At 47.1% G+C, this 18,208-nt stretch overlaps 2 protein-coding genes across 4 annotated transcripts in view; one reads left to right on the forward strand and one right to left on the reverse strand.

Moving 5' to 3' along the window:
* The window catches only part of PPP2R5E (protein phosphatase 2 regulatory subunit B'epsilon), a 445,062-nt gene that overhangs the window by 53,101 nt on the left and 373,753 nt on the right, over nucleotides 1–18,208 (forward strand). The gene's annotated exons all lie outside the window — the stretch shown is intronic.
* On the reverse strand, nucleotides 2,204–6,212 carry LOC144782800 (uncharacterized). Its single transcript, XM_078662086.1, has 2 exons — nucleotides 3,807–6,212; nucleotides 2,204–3,752 (listed from the first exon to the last, which is right to left on the reverse strand). The coding sequence occupies exon 1, from the start codon at nucleotides 5,399–5,401 to the stop codon at nucleotides 4,001–4,003; it is 1,401 nt and encodes a 466-aa protein (XP_078518212.1). The 5' UTR covers nucleotides 5,402–6,212; the 3' UTR covers nucleotides 2,204–3,752; nucleotides 3,807–4,000.

Raw genomic sequence — 18,208 nt, forward strand, 5'->3', positions numbered from 1 at the left:
GCATTGGGTGAAATTAAATTATATGAGCCTACTCGTATCTGTGATTCTTTCTACGTGTCACTGTTAAAAGCCTGGATGGGCAAGCAGGAGGCATTTGGAAATGTTCAATAAAAGAATCATGGTGACAACACGCTGTCTCCGCAGTGATTTTCAGCAAAAGTAATGGATTAAATGTGAAAGAAGGAATTGTTTAAATATGGTTTCACTGGTCCGATATGGATTATTAGGCATGGAGGGGCCTATGGTGAAGAAAAGTTTCCTGCATCTAGCAGTACGACAGAGGGGTGCGCAAGCCTCATGCCTTTTTGTTTTAATCCTAATGTCCTCCCACATCTAACTCTAAAATTCAGTTTGGTAAAGTCACTGTACCCCACAATAAGCCCAGAGACAGAAGTCTGGTTGAACAGAAGTAAGGTTTTCCAGCAGCCAGAAAGTAGATACACTAGAAGTGTTTTGGGTTCCTGTTTAACTTCCTATGAGGGGTCCCTCCAGTATTATAGGTAGAACTCTGGAGACCTGTTGTGTAGGATTGGATACTGTAATGTCAAAAATTATGCTCACAGCTGGACACTGCCAATTATGTCACATTCTCAAGAGTCATATCTGCCTGTTCAAGTCGGCCTATATTTTGTTTCTGGTACCGTCTTGCACTCTTTCACACCTATTCAAATCCTACCTACCTACTGGCTGGCAGAAGTGGGAGAGCAAATTCAAATATGTCCTTGTCCCAGGGGGGCCTGGGTAACGGGGCCTTCCGGTAAGATAGTCTGACTGACCGGGGGTTTAGGAGTAAACAGAAACACCGGCTCCTTGAGTAAGGGTTTAAGTGAGGGTTTTATTGGGGTATGTCTTTCGTTGTACGATAGCTGCTCGGTCCCTGGAATGAGCTGCGGGATCAGAGGGGATGGTAGACTGCTCCAGCGTGCTTTATTCTCCCAAGGATGGCGACGGGTACGGGTGGGCTCCGGTATGGGGACGACTCTCTCCCTGCTCTCCTCAGCTCCGGTGCAGGAAAGAAAGGGAAACCGGATCAGGTGACTGTTAGGACCTTTACACATTAGTCAGGGCCGGGGGTGAGGGGAACCAGTGACAGTGTTGCTCAAGGTTCTATGTACAGTCCGTGAGGTAGGAGTGCTCGTGAAGGGAAGGAAGGGGAACTTTACAGGGGGCTTTACAAATCTACACGCGGGGCTGGTTCTTTCTCCCCACCCAGCCCGCCACACGACCCCGTACCTCTTGAAGCCACGCTCCTCCCGTGGGAACGTGGCAGGGCGAAGCGTAGTAACGTTGGCCTCCTGGCTTCGGGATCCCAGTCTCTTCTTTCTCCTCCGTATCCTCAAGGTCTCGTCTTGCTCCCGCTCCGACTCCTGCTCCAGACTCCTCCAGGGAAACGCCGTCCATTCTCTCTCTCCGACTTTCTCCTTTTGACGTTCCGACCCTGTTGAGGGGCGTGGTCTCTTCCTCGCCATTTGGACAGTTAAAGGGGACGTGTGTGTGGAGAGCAGCCGGCCAGCCCGACTCCGGGTCTTCAGTCCAAGTGCATTCTGGTAGCTGTTGGGACAAGGGGCAAGGTGAGAGGGGGGTGGCGGACCACCAGTCCGTGGTCGTAGTCGTGTCCTGTCCACACACCCTGTCACATACCTCCCCCCCCCCCCGGCATCTCCCGCTCGGGGTGAGGAAACACACGGGAAAGGAAGTCCCCATTACCGTTTTCTTTCCCACTTCGGTGGTTTACAGAAAATGAGTATGGCTGTAAAGACAGGAACCACCGTAACACTCGGGAGTTCTGGCTGCTATTCTGGTGTATCCACTTCAGGGGGGCATGGTCCGTATGAAGGATGAATGGTTTCCCCTCTAGGTAGTACCTCAATTTCTCAACTGCCCACTTGATGGCTAGGGCCTCTCTCTCAATGGTGGAATATCTACATTCCCTGGGGAAGAGTTTTCTACTCACATACAGTACCGGGTGTTCTATCCCTCCCTCGTCAACCTGGGACAACACAGCGCCAATCCCCACATTGGAGGCGTCTGTGGCTAATACAAAGGGCTTCGTATAGTCGGGGGATACCAGGACAGGGGCTGTGGTCATCGTACTTTTTAAGAGCTGAAAAGCACTCACGGAGTCGTGGGAGGGGTGAGAGTATTCTCGGAGCTTGGTGTTCTTTCGGAGCAGGTTAGTTAGGGGGGCTGCCACCTCGGCAAAGTTGGGTATGAACCTACGGTAGTATCCTACCAGTCCTAGGAAGGCCCTGAGATTCCTTTTGTTAGCCGGAAAGGGGACCTTAGCTGTCGCTCTGACTTTCTCGCTTTGGGGACCTATGGTGCCCTCCCCCAAGACGTATCCCAGGTAGTTTACGCTGTTGAATGCTGCTCTGGACTTTTTGGCGTTGATGTGTAACCCCGCCCTTCGTAGCGCGGAGAGTATGACTTGTAAATGGCGCAGATGTTCGTCCCAATCAGGGCTATAGATGACGATATCGTCCAGGTATGCCGAGCTGAACGAGACGTATGGTTGTAACACCTGGTTCATGAGGCGCTGAAAAGTAGCCGGGCCCATGGAGTCCAAAGGGGAGGACCGTGAATTCATATAGACCGTCATCCGTAACGAAGGCTGTTTTCTTCATGTCTTCCTCACGAAGAGGCACCTGCCAATACCCCTTCGTGAGGTCTATGGTGGTGATGTATTTGGCGTCGCCTATTTTTTTCGATCAACTCGTCCACGCGAGGGATCGGGTAGGTATCAAAGTGGGACACAGCGTTCAGGGCCCTAAAGTCCATACAGAAGCGTTTGGAACCGTCTGGCTTGGGTATCATAACGATCGGGGACGACCAGTGGCTCTGGGAGGGTCGAATCACTCCCAACCGAAGCATGTCGTGGACCTCCCTTCTCACCGCTTCTCTTCGGGCTGCTGGTATCCTGTAGGGGCGTTGTTTTACGACTTTCCCCGGAAGGGTTTCGATGCGGTGTTCGACTAGGCTGGTTCTCCCAGGAATGTCCGAAAACACGTCGGAGAAGGACTCCAAGACTTTTGCCAGCTCTATTTTCTCCTGGGATGTCAACCCCTGGTACACTACCAGCTGATCCAATGTTGAGGAGCTGGGGGCAGTTGAAGGGGTGACAAAATCACCGGCTCGCGGTAAGGGCCCCAACCATTCCTTCAACATATTGATATGGTATGTTTGTGTTTTTGTGGACGACAGGCGTAGTCTGTAGGTGGTCTGGCCGATGGCTTCGATAACCTGAAAAGGGCCTTGCCACTCGTTTTTGGTTTTGTTACTTATGGATGGCAGCAGCACCAGAGCCCACTTTCCTACGCCGATTCTTCTCAGCCTCTTCCCCTTATCGTAATGCTTTTGATATCTCTCTTGTTGATGTTCCAGAGTGGAGTGCGCTAGGTCTCGTAACTTCCCCAGTTTTGTTTTTAGCTGGGTGGTATATTCCAGCATGCTCTTCCGTTCTTGGGGTTCTTCGTTTTCCCACATGTCTTTCGTCATCTCAAGGAGGGACCGGGGAAGTCTTCGTATAAGAGTTCGAAGGATGAACATCCCAGACTACTCTGCTTCTGGGCCCTTATGACGTACAGGGCGAGGGGTAGCAGCCGGTCCCAGGTAGGTCCTTCTGCACTCAGCATTTTTTTCAGGGTTGTCTTAAGAGTCTGGTTGTACCTCTCAACGAGATCGTCTGTCTGGGGGTGGTACACCGAGGTTTTCAGATGCCTGATGTCTAGAGTGGTACATACTTCCTTCATTAGCTTGGGGGTGAAGGGGGTCCCTTGGTCCGTAAGGACCTGTTTGGGAAACCCCACGCGCGAGAACAGTTCTACAAATTTCTCAGCGATTGCAGAAGTCGTTGTGGTCAGTAAAGGAAAGGCCTCCACAAACCGGGTGGCGTAGTCGACGATAACGAGGGCGTACAGGTGTCCTCGCCCCGTCTTCGGCAGTGGTCCTATGATGTCCATGCCGACCCTTTCGAAGAGGACTCCTATGATGGGCATCCTTTCTAGGGGCGCAGCACTGGGTCGATGGGTGTTTCTTCTTTGGCATACCTCACATTTTGCGCAGAAGTCCTGAACATCCCGATATATCCCAGGCCAGAAAAAATGTTGAATGATGCTTTCCGTGGTTTTTTCCTTGCCTGCATGGCCTGTGCTGTCAGATGGGCATGAGCGAAGAAGAGTACTTGTTCCCGGAAGGAGCGGGGTACCACCAATTGTAGTCCTCCATCGTGCTGGGCCTGGCGGTATAGCAAGTCGTTCATAAGCAGGAACCGGGGATACGTCAGGGGGTTGACTCCATCAGTGGCATGGGCGCTTTCCCATGCATGGAAGATGGTCCTGTCTTCTCCCTGAGCAAAGCGAAAGCTCCTATCAATCACCCAGGGTTCGGGGGATATATAGGTGGGCAGGGCCCCTCCCTGTTCAGGATTAGACAGGGTCTCCCTAAAGAGGGAAAGGAAGTCAGGATTGTCCGTCCCCAGAATCATGTCCTCTGGGAGTGTATCCACCACCCCCACCCGGACCGTACAGGGTTCTCTATCTGGTAGGACTATGGTAATGGACGCTACAGGGTAGGGCTTCACATCCCCGTGTACGCATCGGATATAAACAGGGTTCTGGGGGATAATCTGGTCGGGGCTGACAAAGCGCGCCTGGATCACCGACTGTCGACACCCTGAATCCAGTAAAGCCCTTACCCTAAAACCATTCATCCTCATACTCACATAGAATGTGCTGCCCATTTCCGCGGAGTACATCACCGTTTTCGGGAGATAGCCGACCTCCATGGGCTCCGCCTGGGCTTTTTTCCGGGGGCACATTCTCGCTATGTGGCCCCACTCCCCACACTCGAAACACTGGGGTCCTTTGGCCATGGGGGACATCATTCCTGTCGGTCGAAGCAGTTTGGGCATCTCGTTTCCTGCTTTGGGTCTTTTTTCTATTTTCAGGGGAGGTAGGGTTTTGTGGGTCTTTTCGTGTTCCCAAGGGCTAGTCTTTGGCTGAGCCCGAGTATAGTGAGACGCCATTTCTATGGCTTGGTCTATATCAAGCCCAGCATGTTGGCGCAGCCAACGTTGGGTGGCATATGGCAGAGCTTCCATGAATTGCTCTAAATACACTTTTAGTATCTCTTCTTTGCTGCAGAGATCTGGTCGTAGCCACTTGTCCGCGGCCATCCGTAATCTGAAGAATAGGGTCTTCGGGTTCTCACCGGAGACCCCTCTTTCCTTCCGAAAGCGTACGCGGTACGCCTCTTGGTCCAATCCAAGATGGTCCAGGATAACCCCCTTAATAATAGCATAAGCTGTGTTCCCCAGAGGGTTTGCGGCCTGATACGCCGATTGGGCTTCTCCGGTAAGGAGCGGAGCAAGAAAGAACGGCCACTTCTCCTCGGGCCACCCCATAGCACGGGCGGCCCTTTCGGAGTTCAAGAGAAACGCATCTGGGTCCTCCCCGTGCACATATTTTTGCAGGGCTACGCCGGTAGTATGGGGGGGTGCAGACGCACTTCTCCGGGGATGACCTGGGTGGGAGGCGGCACATTCCTAAGGCTGTCGATCTGGGCCGTGATGGTAGTCTTGGAAAGTTCTCTATCCGCCTGCGCGGAGGTGAGCTGGCGTTCTACGGCCCACCCCAACTTTTCCTGGCCTTTGATTATGTGCTCAATCAGGGCCTCCATCTTTAGGTTGCGGATGGATGGTGGTGGATATCCCACTTCTGACACCAGTTGTCTCAGGGGGCCCGGGGTAACAGGGCCTTCCGGTAAGATAGTCTGACTGACCGGGGGGTTAGGAGTAAACAGAAACACCGGCTCCTTGAGTAAGGGTTTAAGTGAGGGTTTTATTGGGATATAAGTCTTTCGTTGTACGATAGCTGCTCGGTCCCTGGAATGAGCTGCGGGATCAGAGGGGATGGTAGACTGCTCCAGCGTGCTTTATTCTCCCAGGGATGGCGACTGGTACGGGTGGGCTCCGGTATGGGGACGACTCTCTCCCTGCTCTCCTCAGCTCCGGTGCAGGAAAGAAAGGAAAACCGGATCAGGTGACTGTTAGGACCTTTACACATTAGTCCGGGCCGGGGGTGAGGGTAACCAGTGACAGTGTTGCTCAAGGTTCTATGTACAGTCCGTGAGGTAGGAGTGCTTGTGAAGGGAAGGAAGGGGAACTTTACAGGGGGCTTTACAAATCTACATGCGGGGCTGGTTCTTTCTCCCCACCCAGCCCGCCACACAACCCCGTACCTCTTGAAGCCACGCTCCTCCCGTGGGAACGTGGCGTGGCGAAGCGTAGGAAAGTTGGCCTCCTGGCTTCGGGATCCCAGTCTCTTCTTTCTCCTCCGTATCCTCAAGGTCTCGTCTTGCTCCCGCTCCGACTCCTGCTCCAGACTCCTCCAGGGAAACGCCGTCCGTCCTCTCTCTCCGACTTCCTCCTTTTGACGTTCCGACGCTGCTGAGGGGCGTGGTCTCTTCCTCGCCGTTTGGACAGTTAAAGGGGACGTGTGTGTGGAGAGCAGCCGGCCAGCCCGACTCCGGGTCTTCAGTCCAACTGCATTCTGGTAGCTGTTGGGACAAGGGGCAAGGTGAGAGGGGGGTGGCGGACCACCAGTCCGTGGTCGTAGTCGTGTCCTGTCCACACACCCTGTCACAGTCCTCTAAGAACAGACAGGGAAAATGTTACTTTTAAAAGTAACTTTTCCTTAATATTTATTACAAATCTGAAATTGTAATTGGATTTTTAATAACTATTAAAATAGTTGTTTCATTATTTTTCTAGCTGGTTCTAGCTGGTCTCTGGCCACTCTAGATACAGTATTAGTATTTTAATCTGCACTCCGGTTTTCTACATTGAACATCTAGCCTGACCACAATGAAAATAGCTTTCTTTTTGGGCCTTGTCACTGTAGGGACATGGAATGTTAATTTTCTACCTGTCCCACTATTAAATACCAAGCACCCTGCTGTGGGGCTACAGGTCCTAAATAGAAATGAATTAGTAATATAATAACAGCTAATAAGGGTTATTTTGACATCTCTCCACAGGTTTTACACTGCAGCAGAAAGGTTAGGCGTGAAGCCATGTTTGCTCTGCCGCTATAGTGGATGGTTCAGTGGTATGGTAGTCCACAAGTGTTATTAACTTCCAGGGCCAGGGTGCTCTTTCTCCATTAAATACTAGAGAACTACAGGCTACTTAAATGGGCCAATTGGGAATAACCCACTCTAATTATTTATAGAGGGAAAGCATTGGCACTTTACTCCTGGTTTGTAGAGATATAAAGTACATTGAGTTCTAAATCCTTCAGAAATAAAGTCCAGAACAAGATAAGGAATCTGGGGTGACCACAGAGAAAAGGTGGATTTTCTACATTCATACATTTTTAGACGTGTGGCCAGATCATTAATGCCAGTATTCTTTCTAGTCTATCCAAGCTATATTTTTTAGTAGCTCATAATGTTTGTGTTACTGGTCTTTAAGGTATAGTGGCTCTTGACGGGGACCTGTTCATTTTCTTGCCGTAGTTCATTTTATGGTGCATGGTAGGCAATGCCATGAATGAAACATTAGCTTGTTTAGACTTAGTTAAATTTAGCATAACATATGTTTTTCTTTTCACCCACTACCATCTGGCTGTTCATAATTGTAGGATTCAAAATAATCCATTCAAAGTACAGGGACCTATTTGGATTTACAGTGATGTCTTAATGTCTTATAGGAATGCCCAGCACCATACTAGATCATCAGTTTTGTTTGGATGAATATTTGGGACAGACACACATCCAGAAGCCTCCATTAGTGGTTGTTCAAGAGTCTACTAATTTGTACACACACTCATTAGTCAAGGTGAATGTATGCTGTAGTGTAACTAACTGATTTTTTTTATTACAGCTTTCAGAGCCCTGTCCATTGGGGGGGGGGGGATAAATTATTAAAGACCTAGAGAATACTAACATGGCTAATAATAGCAGAGTACAATGGACATAGAAGATGAAACCATCAGCCTATGTGTCACACAATCCATTTCCTCTTCTGGTGGTTTTGGGGAATAGTGATAAATTGAGGAAAGTAATTAACATTGAGGCTTCAAAGCCCGAGGGACAGCAATCATTGGAGAAATAGGTGATCATTTCTGTCGAAGAGGTTTCAGTCTTTGGTTTCAGTCTTTAGAGAGACCCGCGTTTCCAGCAGACATAAGGCAAATGTGAACTTTAATGGCATGGGCTCGTTGTTCATATTTGGGAAGAGTACATGGCGCAGTGATCACTTGCATCAATAATCCTAGAGTAAACTGTTCCTCAGCTGATGTTGATTAACTTTGGTGATTCAGTCTCTTTTGGAGACAACTATTTCACATCTTAGGTCAGATAAACAGCAGAACGAGTCAAAGTCAACTCCAGAATGGTCAGGTCTGGAAATATACTTTTGAAGTAAACTTAATTTGACCTGAGTTTTTAATGCTTCTAAACTTCCCTTCTGGCTCTGCTTTGCTGCACCAAGGGAACTATACCGCTATCTCAATTGATCGTTGCAGGGCCACAACCTTGCTTACTATGCCACTTTTGTGGATGCTGAGTTACTATGCAATGTCAAGGATTAATTGCAAAGAGCACTGAAATGTGTGTGGGGGAGGGAGTGGTCAGGAAGCAAATTTCAAGCTGCATGACAACACCATGTCAGTCAGAGTCAACATTAAACAAGCATTGGCATAGCCAATAGGTCTCGCCTTTGGGGCCTTATAAGTGTTTAGCCATGTAACAGTTTATGTTGTTGCACCAAGGATATTGTGGTGCATAACGAAATACTTATAAGGTCCCAAAGGCGAGACCTATTGGCTATGCCAATGCTTGTTTGGGATTGTTTCTTGAAAAGCCTGCATGTGCATTGCTCCCGGTGTAGTCCGGAAGAATTTTACAGTACAAATTAAGTAACCAAAAGCAAAGAAAACAAGCATTGAAAATGCAATAGGTTTTGCCGTTGATTAAGTTAAAGCTATTTGCTTTGCTAATGGTATTGTATAGCAAAGAAAATGGCTTTAACTTTATAAAAGACGAGGCCTATTGCATTTTCAATACTTGTTTCAATTCCACGCATGGATCGCTGTCAACCAGTTTGCATTGTTTCGATGAATGAGGTGTATTCCTGAGGCGGGAGTTCCCAGCCGCAGAAAGCTTGGCTCCTGAAAGGGTCGCCTCCCCTGAACTCCTTCCTGGCCGAGCTGCTTCTCCCATCGTTAATGTCAGATGACGGGAAGCACTTTCGTGGCGAGTTTCAACAATAAAAAAAATGAAACCGCAGATTTGTCTGTTCTTTTCCAAAATCTTGTAAATCTCACGGCCTGTAAAATAGTGTAACTTGTTAGTTTGTTTTTATCCTGTGCATCACCCTCTGGGGTGCGAGGGGGTTTGCTTGCGCCCTCCCTCTCCTCAGAGAAGATGTCCAGGGAGTTACCTTGTTGTTCTCCAATGTCTGACCCCGTACCTGGGGCAGCTCCAGGTTCCTCTACTGACTGGAGAGCTCTGACGTCTCTTCGAAATATTGCCTTGCCACGTCTTTCAAAGGCCTCCATTTGTCTTAATTTGCGATGACTGGGCGAGGGTAACGCTACAGCACAGTTTGAAGCCGAGCAGCTGGCCACCAGCGCTCCATTACCTAATATGTGGTCTGAAGTTAACCTTTAGAAATGTCAAAAACGCATCCCGGGCCATGATGCTCAGAGGGAGTTTAGTTCAGTCTGCAACAGGAGATAGCATGGAAAGTTGACCAAATGCATACAAATGAACTAATGTTTTGCCAAGGTTGAGCTCAGCTATTACAGTTGAAAGGTAAAACAGTGTAAACTTTGAACCGAGCCTGACAGGCAGGTGGTGAAATCATGCAGTGGAGAAAGTGTTGTTGAATGCTGCATGTGCTCATTTGTTGTTGAGCGCGACGTGGGAAGTGCAGCTAGAGGAACAAGGGAGGTCGGCAGGGCTGGTGCGCAGTGCACATGTGCATGGCAGCGTGCTTTCACTTTAACCTGTGTTTAAAGTTAAAGCACGCTCTGTTTAAAGTGTAAGCACGTGTATGTGCGCACGCATGGCGGCATGCTTTCACTTTAAACACAGTTTAAAGTGAAAGCACGCGTGTTTAACAAGATGGCGGTGGACTGTCCACTGTCCTTACATGTTAGGTTTGGACAAATGGCAAGAGCCGCCATCTTTGTCCTTCCCTACGCGAGCATGTAAGGCTTTGGGAGAATTGATTGCAAAAGGTCCTCTTTGGCGAGATCAGCGCATGCGCTGCTTTTGCCAGGCGAGACCTAAAAATGTAACTAAGTGGCATATTTTGTTTCTACTTCTGCAGTGCACAGCAGTTCCTGCTGTGCATGGTCAGCTAAGCTGCCCCTCTAACCAGAGAGTCTAAGGATGGACAAAGGGTGATTCCCAAAGGAGTTAATCTGGAATATTGTGCACCTAATGACATGAAGCCAACTGTGAACCCCCTAAATCAACATGGTTCTAACAATGACAAGGGAAGCTGCTATCCTCTGCAGGCCTCTTCGAAAAGGGCTTTGATTGACGTGCAACGCTTTCAAAGCAGTTCTTGTTAAATGCTAAAATCATTTCTAAAAAATTGATTGTCGTGGGTGTTCATAGCAAAGCTGCAAGATTCCAGTGCAATCTGCACATCCAACAAACTGTCTCCATTTTACGAACAACCCTCCCCTTCCCAGTGGCTACTTGTATGACTTGTTTGGTCTTCAGCGGCGCCATGTTTAACTAGACAATCCTTCTCATGGTGGAGCTCAGATCTCACCCCCTTTCTCCTTCACACCATCCATGCAAACAAGCTCAGAAACGAGCACTTTGATATAATTACCTACAGTACAGTAAAATTACATGGCAGAACTATAAAAAAAAGAAATGACAGTCAATAAAATACCATGCTGCTTTGTTAATGCTGGTCAGAAAATGCCAGGATCTCGAATGTACAGAACTGTATTCTTAGTAGATGCTGAGTCACTCGAATGTACAGAACTGTATTCTTAGTAGATGCTGAGTCACCTGAACAAGGGAATTTGTTGGCGACCCCCACGGTAAAATTACTGCACACTTTTGCTTTACAAAATTGGAGTGCTTGGGTGAACAGAACCTGCCATAGTCCTGTTTATTTTTTTGCAGTTTTATTAATTTTCATGGGCACTGGGAGATTAAGTAATTTGCCCAGAATCACTGGATCTTGAACCCAGACCCGAACCAGATTCCTCAGTTCCAAGGCCTTCATGCCACGTCCTCTCCCCCTCCCTCCCAATGTCATCCACCATGCACATGAGCATACCCGGTGCAAGCCATGCACATGATGGGGTGCGTGATGTCCCTTCTAATGCCCATGTGACACCTGTTTGTGGCCCACTTGTACAGTAGAAAATTGCGCTGCTCGTGCCCAGAGGGTACCCATTCCCTGCGCCCCAGTGACGTTCGAGAAGAGCTTTCATTCTACAAAAGACGAAACTAGTTGTACTGTTGGCTCTTGACATATCTTGTGTTCAAAACTACAGTGCAAACACAACTGACAAAGCAAAGTTTCTCCTGTCATCACTTCGTGTATCACCTTACCTTACATTCTGTGCTCCTCGCTACGCCCTGTGCACAAGCACACTGTATATTTGTGCCTCTGGGCAAGCATGCTTCATGCTCCCCGGCTGTTCCTTATGTGTCTGTTGTGCAGTCAGAAAGTCAGCCAGGCTGCTATTGGCCGTAATGCATGCAAGAAGCAAGCAATATGGCCCCCTGTCCCCATATCTGGTAAACACACCCTATAATTGTGGTGCAGTCGCTGTGGCGGGGGGGGGGGGGGGGGGGGTGAGGTGGGGTTGCGGTTCTGTGCCAACTACGTGGCTTTTATGAGGAGCTGTGCACATGAGGGGTCCGTGTTCTGCCTAAAGCGCTCTGTCTGTGAAAGGCTCTTTACATTAGAACTGAAAGCAGTGCTGTGGACCAAGAAAAGCAGGCAAATGCAAAACAGCTGTGCTTGTACTGGCATCCTCCTTGCGAGCAGCAGCGGCGGTGCGAGAGCCATATAGCGCGCTTGTCGCTGATCGCTCCCGCAAGGGGGATGCCAGCACAAGCACGAGTGTGCTTGAAAAGGAGCAGACAGATTTCAAAAGGTCATCTCCTAGTGCACCGCATGCGCGCTGCCTAGGCGAGACCTAAGAAAGAAGGAGCTGCCAAGATGAACGTTTGCAGGAAAAAACAATGACTGCAAGCCCTTACTGTTCTGGTGAGAGGGACTATTCCCCTCACGAACAAAAAAGCAATTATCGGCTTGACATGGCATGGTGTCGCTTCCTTTGTAGCCTGGTCCTGGGTAGGTGTCTCCCTCTAGTGAGACTAAAGCTTTCACTTAAGTCTCTAAGGGTCAAGTTTTTGTCCATGTACAAGTGTCCATTACTAAAAGCAAGAATGGACTTGGTCCAATAGACTTCTATTCATTGTTATCCAGGATTAGGTGCTAACTGGAGTGTTGTGTGTGGCTTTATCTTCCATTACTTTTCAGAGGATTCCAGTCAGAAGTTGTGTCCTCCACATTATTTGTTTGAAGCATTTTACTATTTGTTGAAGATAAGTATGCTCTGATGAAGTTACTAAACCAAACCGTTCAATATTCATAAATGCTGATAAAATGAATCATAAAGTTAGACATGTTTTTATCCCATCTAACAAGCCCACCCAACTTTTTCTCTGTCACCCGCTCTATACATGAAGTGTAACACATTGTGCACTCTATATCTGATGGCATGAAATAAATACAGCACTAAAAACTCTCCTTTGTTATGGGTATTTATGCCTTGAATCGGTTTGTCATGTGATGTGCATTGGGTGAACAAAATTTAAAGGTCTACGTTTAGACTGGCATGTGTGTAACTTGCACTGTCTAGTCTTCTTATATGTTTATTAAATGTGCAAAGATTTCGTTTTAAGTATGCCCTTAAAGGGATGTGTTATGTTAATATTGTTTGACATAAATTGCATTTTTGGAGTGTTAAGTTTTCAGGTCTTCCACATTACATCATGACCTACTTACCTGTGATGGTTAGGTGCCAGAGTAGAATATAATAAACTTGTTTTTTTCTCTTTAAGGATTATTCTATTAGGCACTCAACAAGAAACTTGGATTCGTTTTTCTAGGGGTTGATCAGACTTCACTAAATTCCTTTAAGTCAGACATTGATCTTTTGAAGCTGTGAGACGGCAAATTAAATTGTTCTGCTAATATTTTGGAACTATCTTTAGCATTAGAGGCTGCTGTAGTCTAAGTTTAGTAGTCCAGACATACTTTTATAAGAACAAAAGCATGAATGGAAAAAGCAGGTATCCTGTACTGTTATAAAGTGATGTAACAATACTTTCTTTGTTGTTAAATTAGCTACATTTTTGGACCCACCTTTTCCTTCGAGGGTCATGTTATTAAGCTTTTCGTCAAACCTCTACTAATCTTAACCGCAAACAATCACATGCTATTGTCACGACTTGAACACTTTGTCCTCTGGAAATAGATACCTGTACTTTTCCTAGCAATTTTTCTACAAGAATAATAATAATCACTGGCCCCCGATATACTTACGTAAAAAAATTGTTGTGCAGAGATTTTCATTTTTTTTGTGTGTGTTTTGGATCATTAGAAAAGTCGTTTAGCTTGGGTAGAGATTGCTGATCCGGGCTGAACTTTTCTGGACAACATTTTTGAAAAGGGCTGATGTGTTACAGGGATGATGTAATATTTCAGGAACCATGAGACCTGTATACTTCATTTTGGTGTTAAAACATAGGTTTTAGCAGTCACGTAGTCTTAAAGAGACCTAAAATAACTTCCACCATTTTCTAAAATGGAATCTATAATAGAGGAAGGAGAGACATATATAGAAATGAAACAAATAATGTTTTTTAATCCTTTTTTGTATACATCAAACTATGTTTATGATCTGAATATTAAAATAAATGTTTATCACTCCAGTTTTAGACACATTTTAAAAGTTCACTGTATTTTTTTCAGCAATCGCTCAGGATATATTTGCAAAATGTTGAACATTTTAGAAGAGCATATCGACAGGGACATATATTTGTAGTTCAGGTTTTGCAGGTACATGTACGTTTTGTGGGTGGAGGCTTTAGAAATTTCGTAGGTTTTAGCACTCCAATATCTTCCCAACCAAATTCGATCTTTCGCTACGTATGCATAATCTAAAACATTTACACGTTTTTTGATCAAGTAAGAGACTCTTTTAATGTGCCTATGCACAGAATATAACTTTGGTGGGACTTCACTTAGCGTGACTGATCTCTTGAACTCACTGTACCGAAGATCACCAAATGTGTGAGAGACAGAACTCGTTTTCCACACACCCACAAGGTATTTTTCTATCTTCTGTGTCCGCAAATCCTGTTAGAAACTTCACAGGTTCAGCAGTTAAAGCTCCAAGCTTTGTTCCAGTTTTGCTCATGGAGTTCTCACTCATACGAATGTGCCTTGAGAAGAACTCTGTGCATCTCGGGGTCAAGTTTCTTGTACAAAATATAAAGCAGGATTAATGTCTTTTCTTGCCTGTTCCATAACGTATTCACAAATCTGAGCAGCAGAATAATATCTGTGTCACTTGACTGTACGATGACTCGATTGGAACCATTCTGAACAGCTCACTCTACATGTGGCACAACACGAAGGTCAGCTTCCTAAAGTTCTTGTGCAGTATGGCCGGTATCTTTTGAATTTATCTCTGCAGGCCAACTCCTCATTGACAATCATTCCACATGCAATAATTGCTGATGAACACTGAATTCCCAGTGTTTTGGTGAGTTAACATCTCCAAGTTCATCTTGTTCGATTTTGATGAGCAGAATTTATCATGTTGCACAGGTATTAGTGTCGAATTTTTGATGCAGGCAATGCCTATTGTTCCACTTGTAGACATTAGTCTGATTCTCTCACATTCTTTGACAGATAATTCAAGATAACTGTCAAAGACAATGTGCCATTCTTGCAAGGTGCACACTGACTTTGATATCTGTAGAACAGTCAGAATGACCTCTCAATTTTTGCATGGATGAAATCTTGACCATTCTCAACTGTGAGCTATAGTCAACAACAACAGCAATTTATAATGAGAACACCTTTTCGAATCGAAATTCTTCAGGTGAAACATTTTTTTGAGCTCTTGTGTGAGTTTGTGCTTCACTGGTTTGGTTGCAGAATCTCCATCAAATGTGTTTGTTAGAAGATCATGCAACAGAATGGCTTCCATAAATGCACCCCTTTCTTTTGCTACCATGTGTTACACATTTCCCCAGTATTTGCAAAGTTTAGATTTTTCTTCATTCTTCGACAAACTCTACAAACTTGCTTTTCAGGTTTTCTGATTCTGAACTGAGTGTATTGAACATTGCCTGGCTTTGCAGTATGTCCTTTGACTGAAGTGCACCTTGTGCTTTGTTCACTTCTGAGATACGATATGCAAAACCAGATTTGTTGTTTATGTTCCAGAAAGCTTTCCAACACAATATTTTTATAGCTTCAGATATGATGAGCATACCTTGTAACGAACAAACATAAAAAGTTGTGCTCCATTTTGACTGGACAATTTTGCTTCCAAAGGTTTCAGCCTCAGTAAGTGCATTGTCTATACCACATCCACTGAGATAACTTCCTGCACATAGCAATGCAACTTTTGTCATGTGAACATGCCCAACATTAAATAAAGATCATCATTTTCTACTGGATTGCTCATAAAAAGGTCAGCTACAATGCGAAAAACACCATCACAGAAAATTGGCAGGATAAACTGGTCTTCAAGCTGAGCACGCACATTTTGGAATTTGTTTTAGAGCTGTGTATACTGTTGCGTAGCTTGTGACTGGAGATGGTATTATTGGTAAAACTCCAACCCTCTTTACTGAGACTGTATTCTGGGAGATCAGAGCAGGAATTCCAGCCCGCGGAGGAACTGGCTTTTCTTTATCCTTCAGTCTACACCAAATAAGCGATATGATAAATTCAGTTAAATCAGCTGTGCGGACCACAGAATCAGGTAGAAGATCCATGTCCTCAGCCACTTTGACACTTTCTGGTAGCCTGGTAGACTCCTCACCATCGCCTCCATGGACTACATACTCATTGGCGACCTGAACTTCCATCTCAGCACCCTCAGTGACCCCAACTCCACCACCCTCCTGGACAACCTTGCCAACATTGGACTGAAACAGCTCGTCACCACCCCTACCCACAAGGCAGGACACACCCTTGACCCTATCTTTGCAGAAGGGAACAATGTCCGTTCCAGCCACACACCGCAGCCCCTCTGGGCAGACCACCACAGCGTACACTTCTCGTTCAACACTGCCACCGCATGGGCACAGAGGAGCAACGCTACTCCACCTTCATTCACTACCCCTGCCTCGAACAACGCCAACTCTGCAGCCGATGAACTACACTGGTGGATCACCAACAGCGCAGACAAGCTCGTACCCCTCCGCAACCCCTACAGACAACACCCCTTGATGGCCACCTACTTGGCCACCTGGTTCACCACCAACCTCCAAGAATCCAGATGCACCTGCAGACGCCTCAAAAAGTTATGGGTGAACAGCAAAACCACTGAAGGCAAGACCACCTACAAGAACGCCATAACTGAATACCATCAACTCATAAGATCCACCAACTTGATGGAACTCTTCAGCATTATCCAGCAATTCACCAAACCCCCCAGCAAAGCCACGGATGTCACACCCTCCCAGGACCTCTGCAACATCCTCTGCTCCGCTTTCCACATTAAAATCAAGGCCCTCTATGACAACTTCAGCGAACAAACTCTAGAAACCACCTTTTCCTCCAGCAATGACCGCCAGCCCACCATCACCGCCTGGACCCCGGTCACAACCGAAGATGCCTCCACGACCATGAAGAGCGCACTCAGGAGCTCCCACGGACGCCTTCCCACCGCACCTCTTCCACAGAGCTGCTGCCGATAGAGCTACTACGCACCATCAACACCACCTTCGAATCCAGCACATATTCCCAACTACTGGAAACCCACAGAAGGGAAGCCCCTCCTCAAGAAACCCTCTGCAGACCTAACGGACCTGAAAAACGACCGACCCATCTCTCTCCTTCCCTTCGCAGTCAAAGTCAACACCCAACTGACCAACCATCCTCGAGTCTTCCCAATCCGGAATCCGCAGTAACCACAGAAATGAGACCGCCCTACTCACTGCCACAGACGACATCCGCACGCTCCTCCATCAAGTCCACACCGCAGCCCTCATCCTACAAGACCTCTCTGCGGCCTTCGACACAGTCTCCCACTGCACTCTCGCAGCCAGGCTCCACGACACCGGGGTACAGGGAACCGCCCATGACTGGCTCTGCTCCTTCCTTGCTGGCAGAAACCAAAGGATCAGACGCCACCCTCCTCCCCCCCTCTGTGAACGCACAGAGATCAACTGTGGAGTACCCCAAGGATCATCGCTCAGTCCCACGCTCTTCAACATCTGCATGGCCTTCCTCGCTGCCATCGTCCGACAGCATGGACGCAGCATAGTATCCTACGCAGGTGACACCCAGCTCATCTTCTCCCTCACGAAGGACCCCAAAGCCACCAGACTCTGCTTCCAGGAAGGATTGAAAGACGTCCCAGCCTGGATGAAAAGCAGCTGTCTGAAGCTCAACTCTGAGAAGACAGAAGTCCTCCTCCTTGGACCCTCCCCCTAAGCTTAGGAAAACACCTGGTGGCCCACCCCTCGGCAACTCCTCCATCCCCACAGACCGCGCCTGGAATCTCTGTATCTTACTCCACTCCTCCCTCACCACCACCCGCCGGATCAACACTGTCGCCTCCACCTGCTTCTACACCCTCCGCATCCTCTTCAAGACCTTTAAGTGGATCCCCCTGAAGCCAGAAAGACAGGCACCCACACACTCATAACAAGCAGACTGGACTATGGACACGCCTGATTGATTGATTGATTGATTGACTGGGTTGTCGTGATGGCTTGTAGTGATTTTCACAACTGAACAAACTACATAGGATAGGGTCCAAGGGCTAGTTTAATGACTCCATACTAGATACATGCCCCCAACAATAACCTAATAAATACAGAAATACCTAGGAGTCAGTACAAAAGGCTCTCATCACAAACAACTACTGACGTGACACAAAAGAGGGGTGTGAGCTGAATTAATCAG

The sequence above is a fragment of the Lissotriton helveticus genome, chromosome 9, assembly GCF_964261635.1.
Source record: "Lissotriton helveticus chromosome 9, aLisHel1.1, whole genome shotgun sequence".
NCBI lineage: Eukaryota > Metazoa > Chordata > Amphibia > Caudata > Salamandridae > Lissotriton > Lissotriton helveticus.

Coding starts and splice junctions, on each gene's coding strand:
- LOC144782800 (XM_078662086.1), bottom strand. CDS start 5,401: ATGGGGTGGCCCGAGGAGAAGTGGCCGTTCTTTCTTGCTCCGCTCCTT.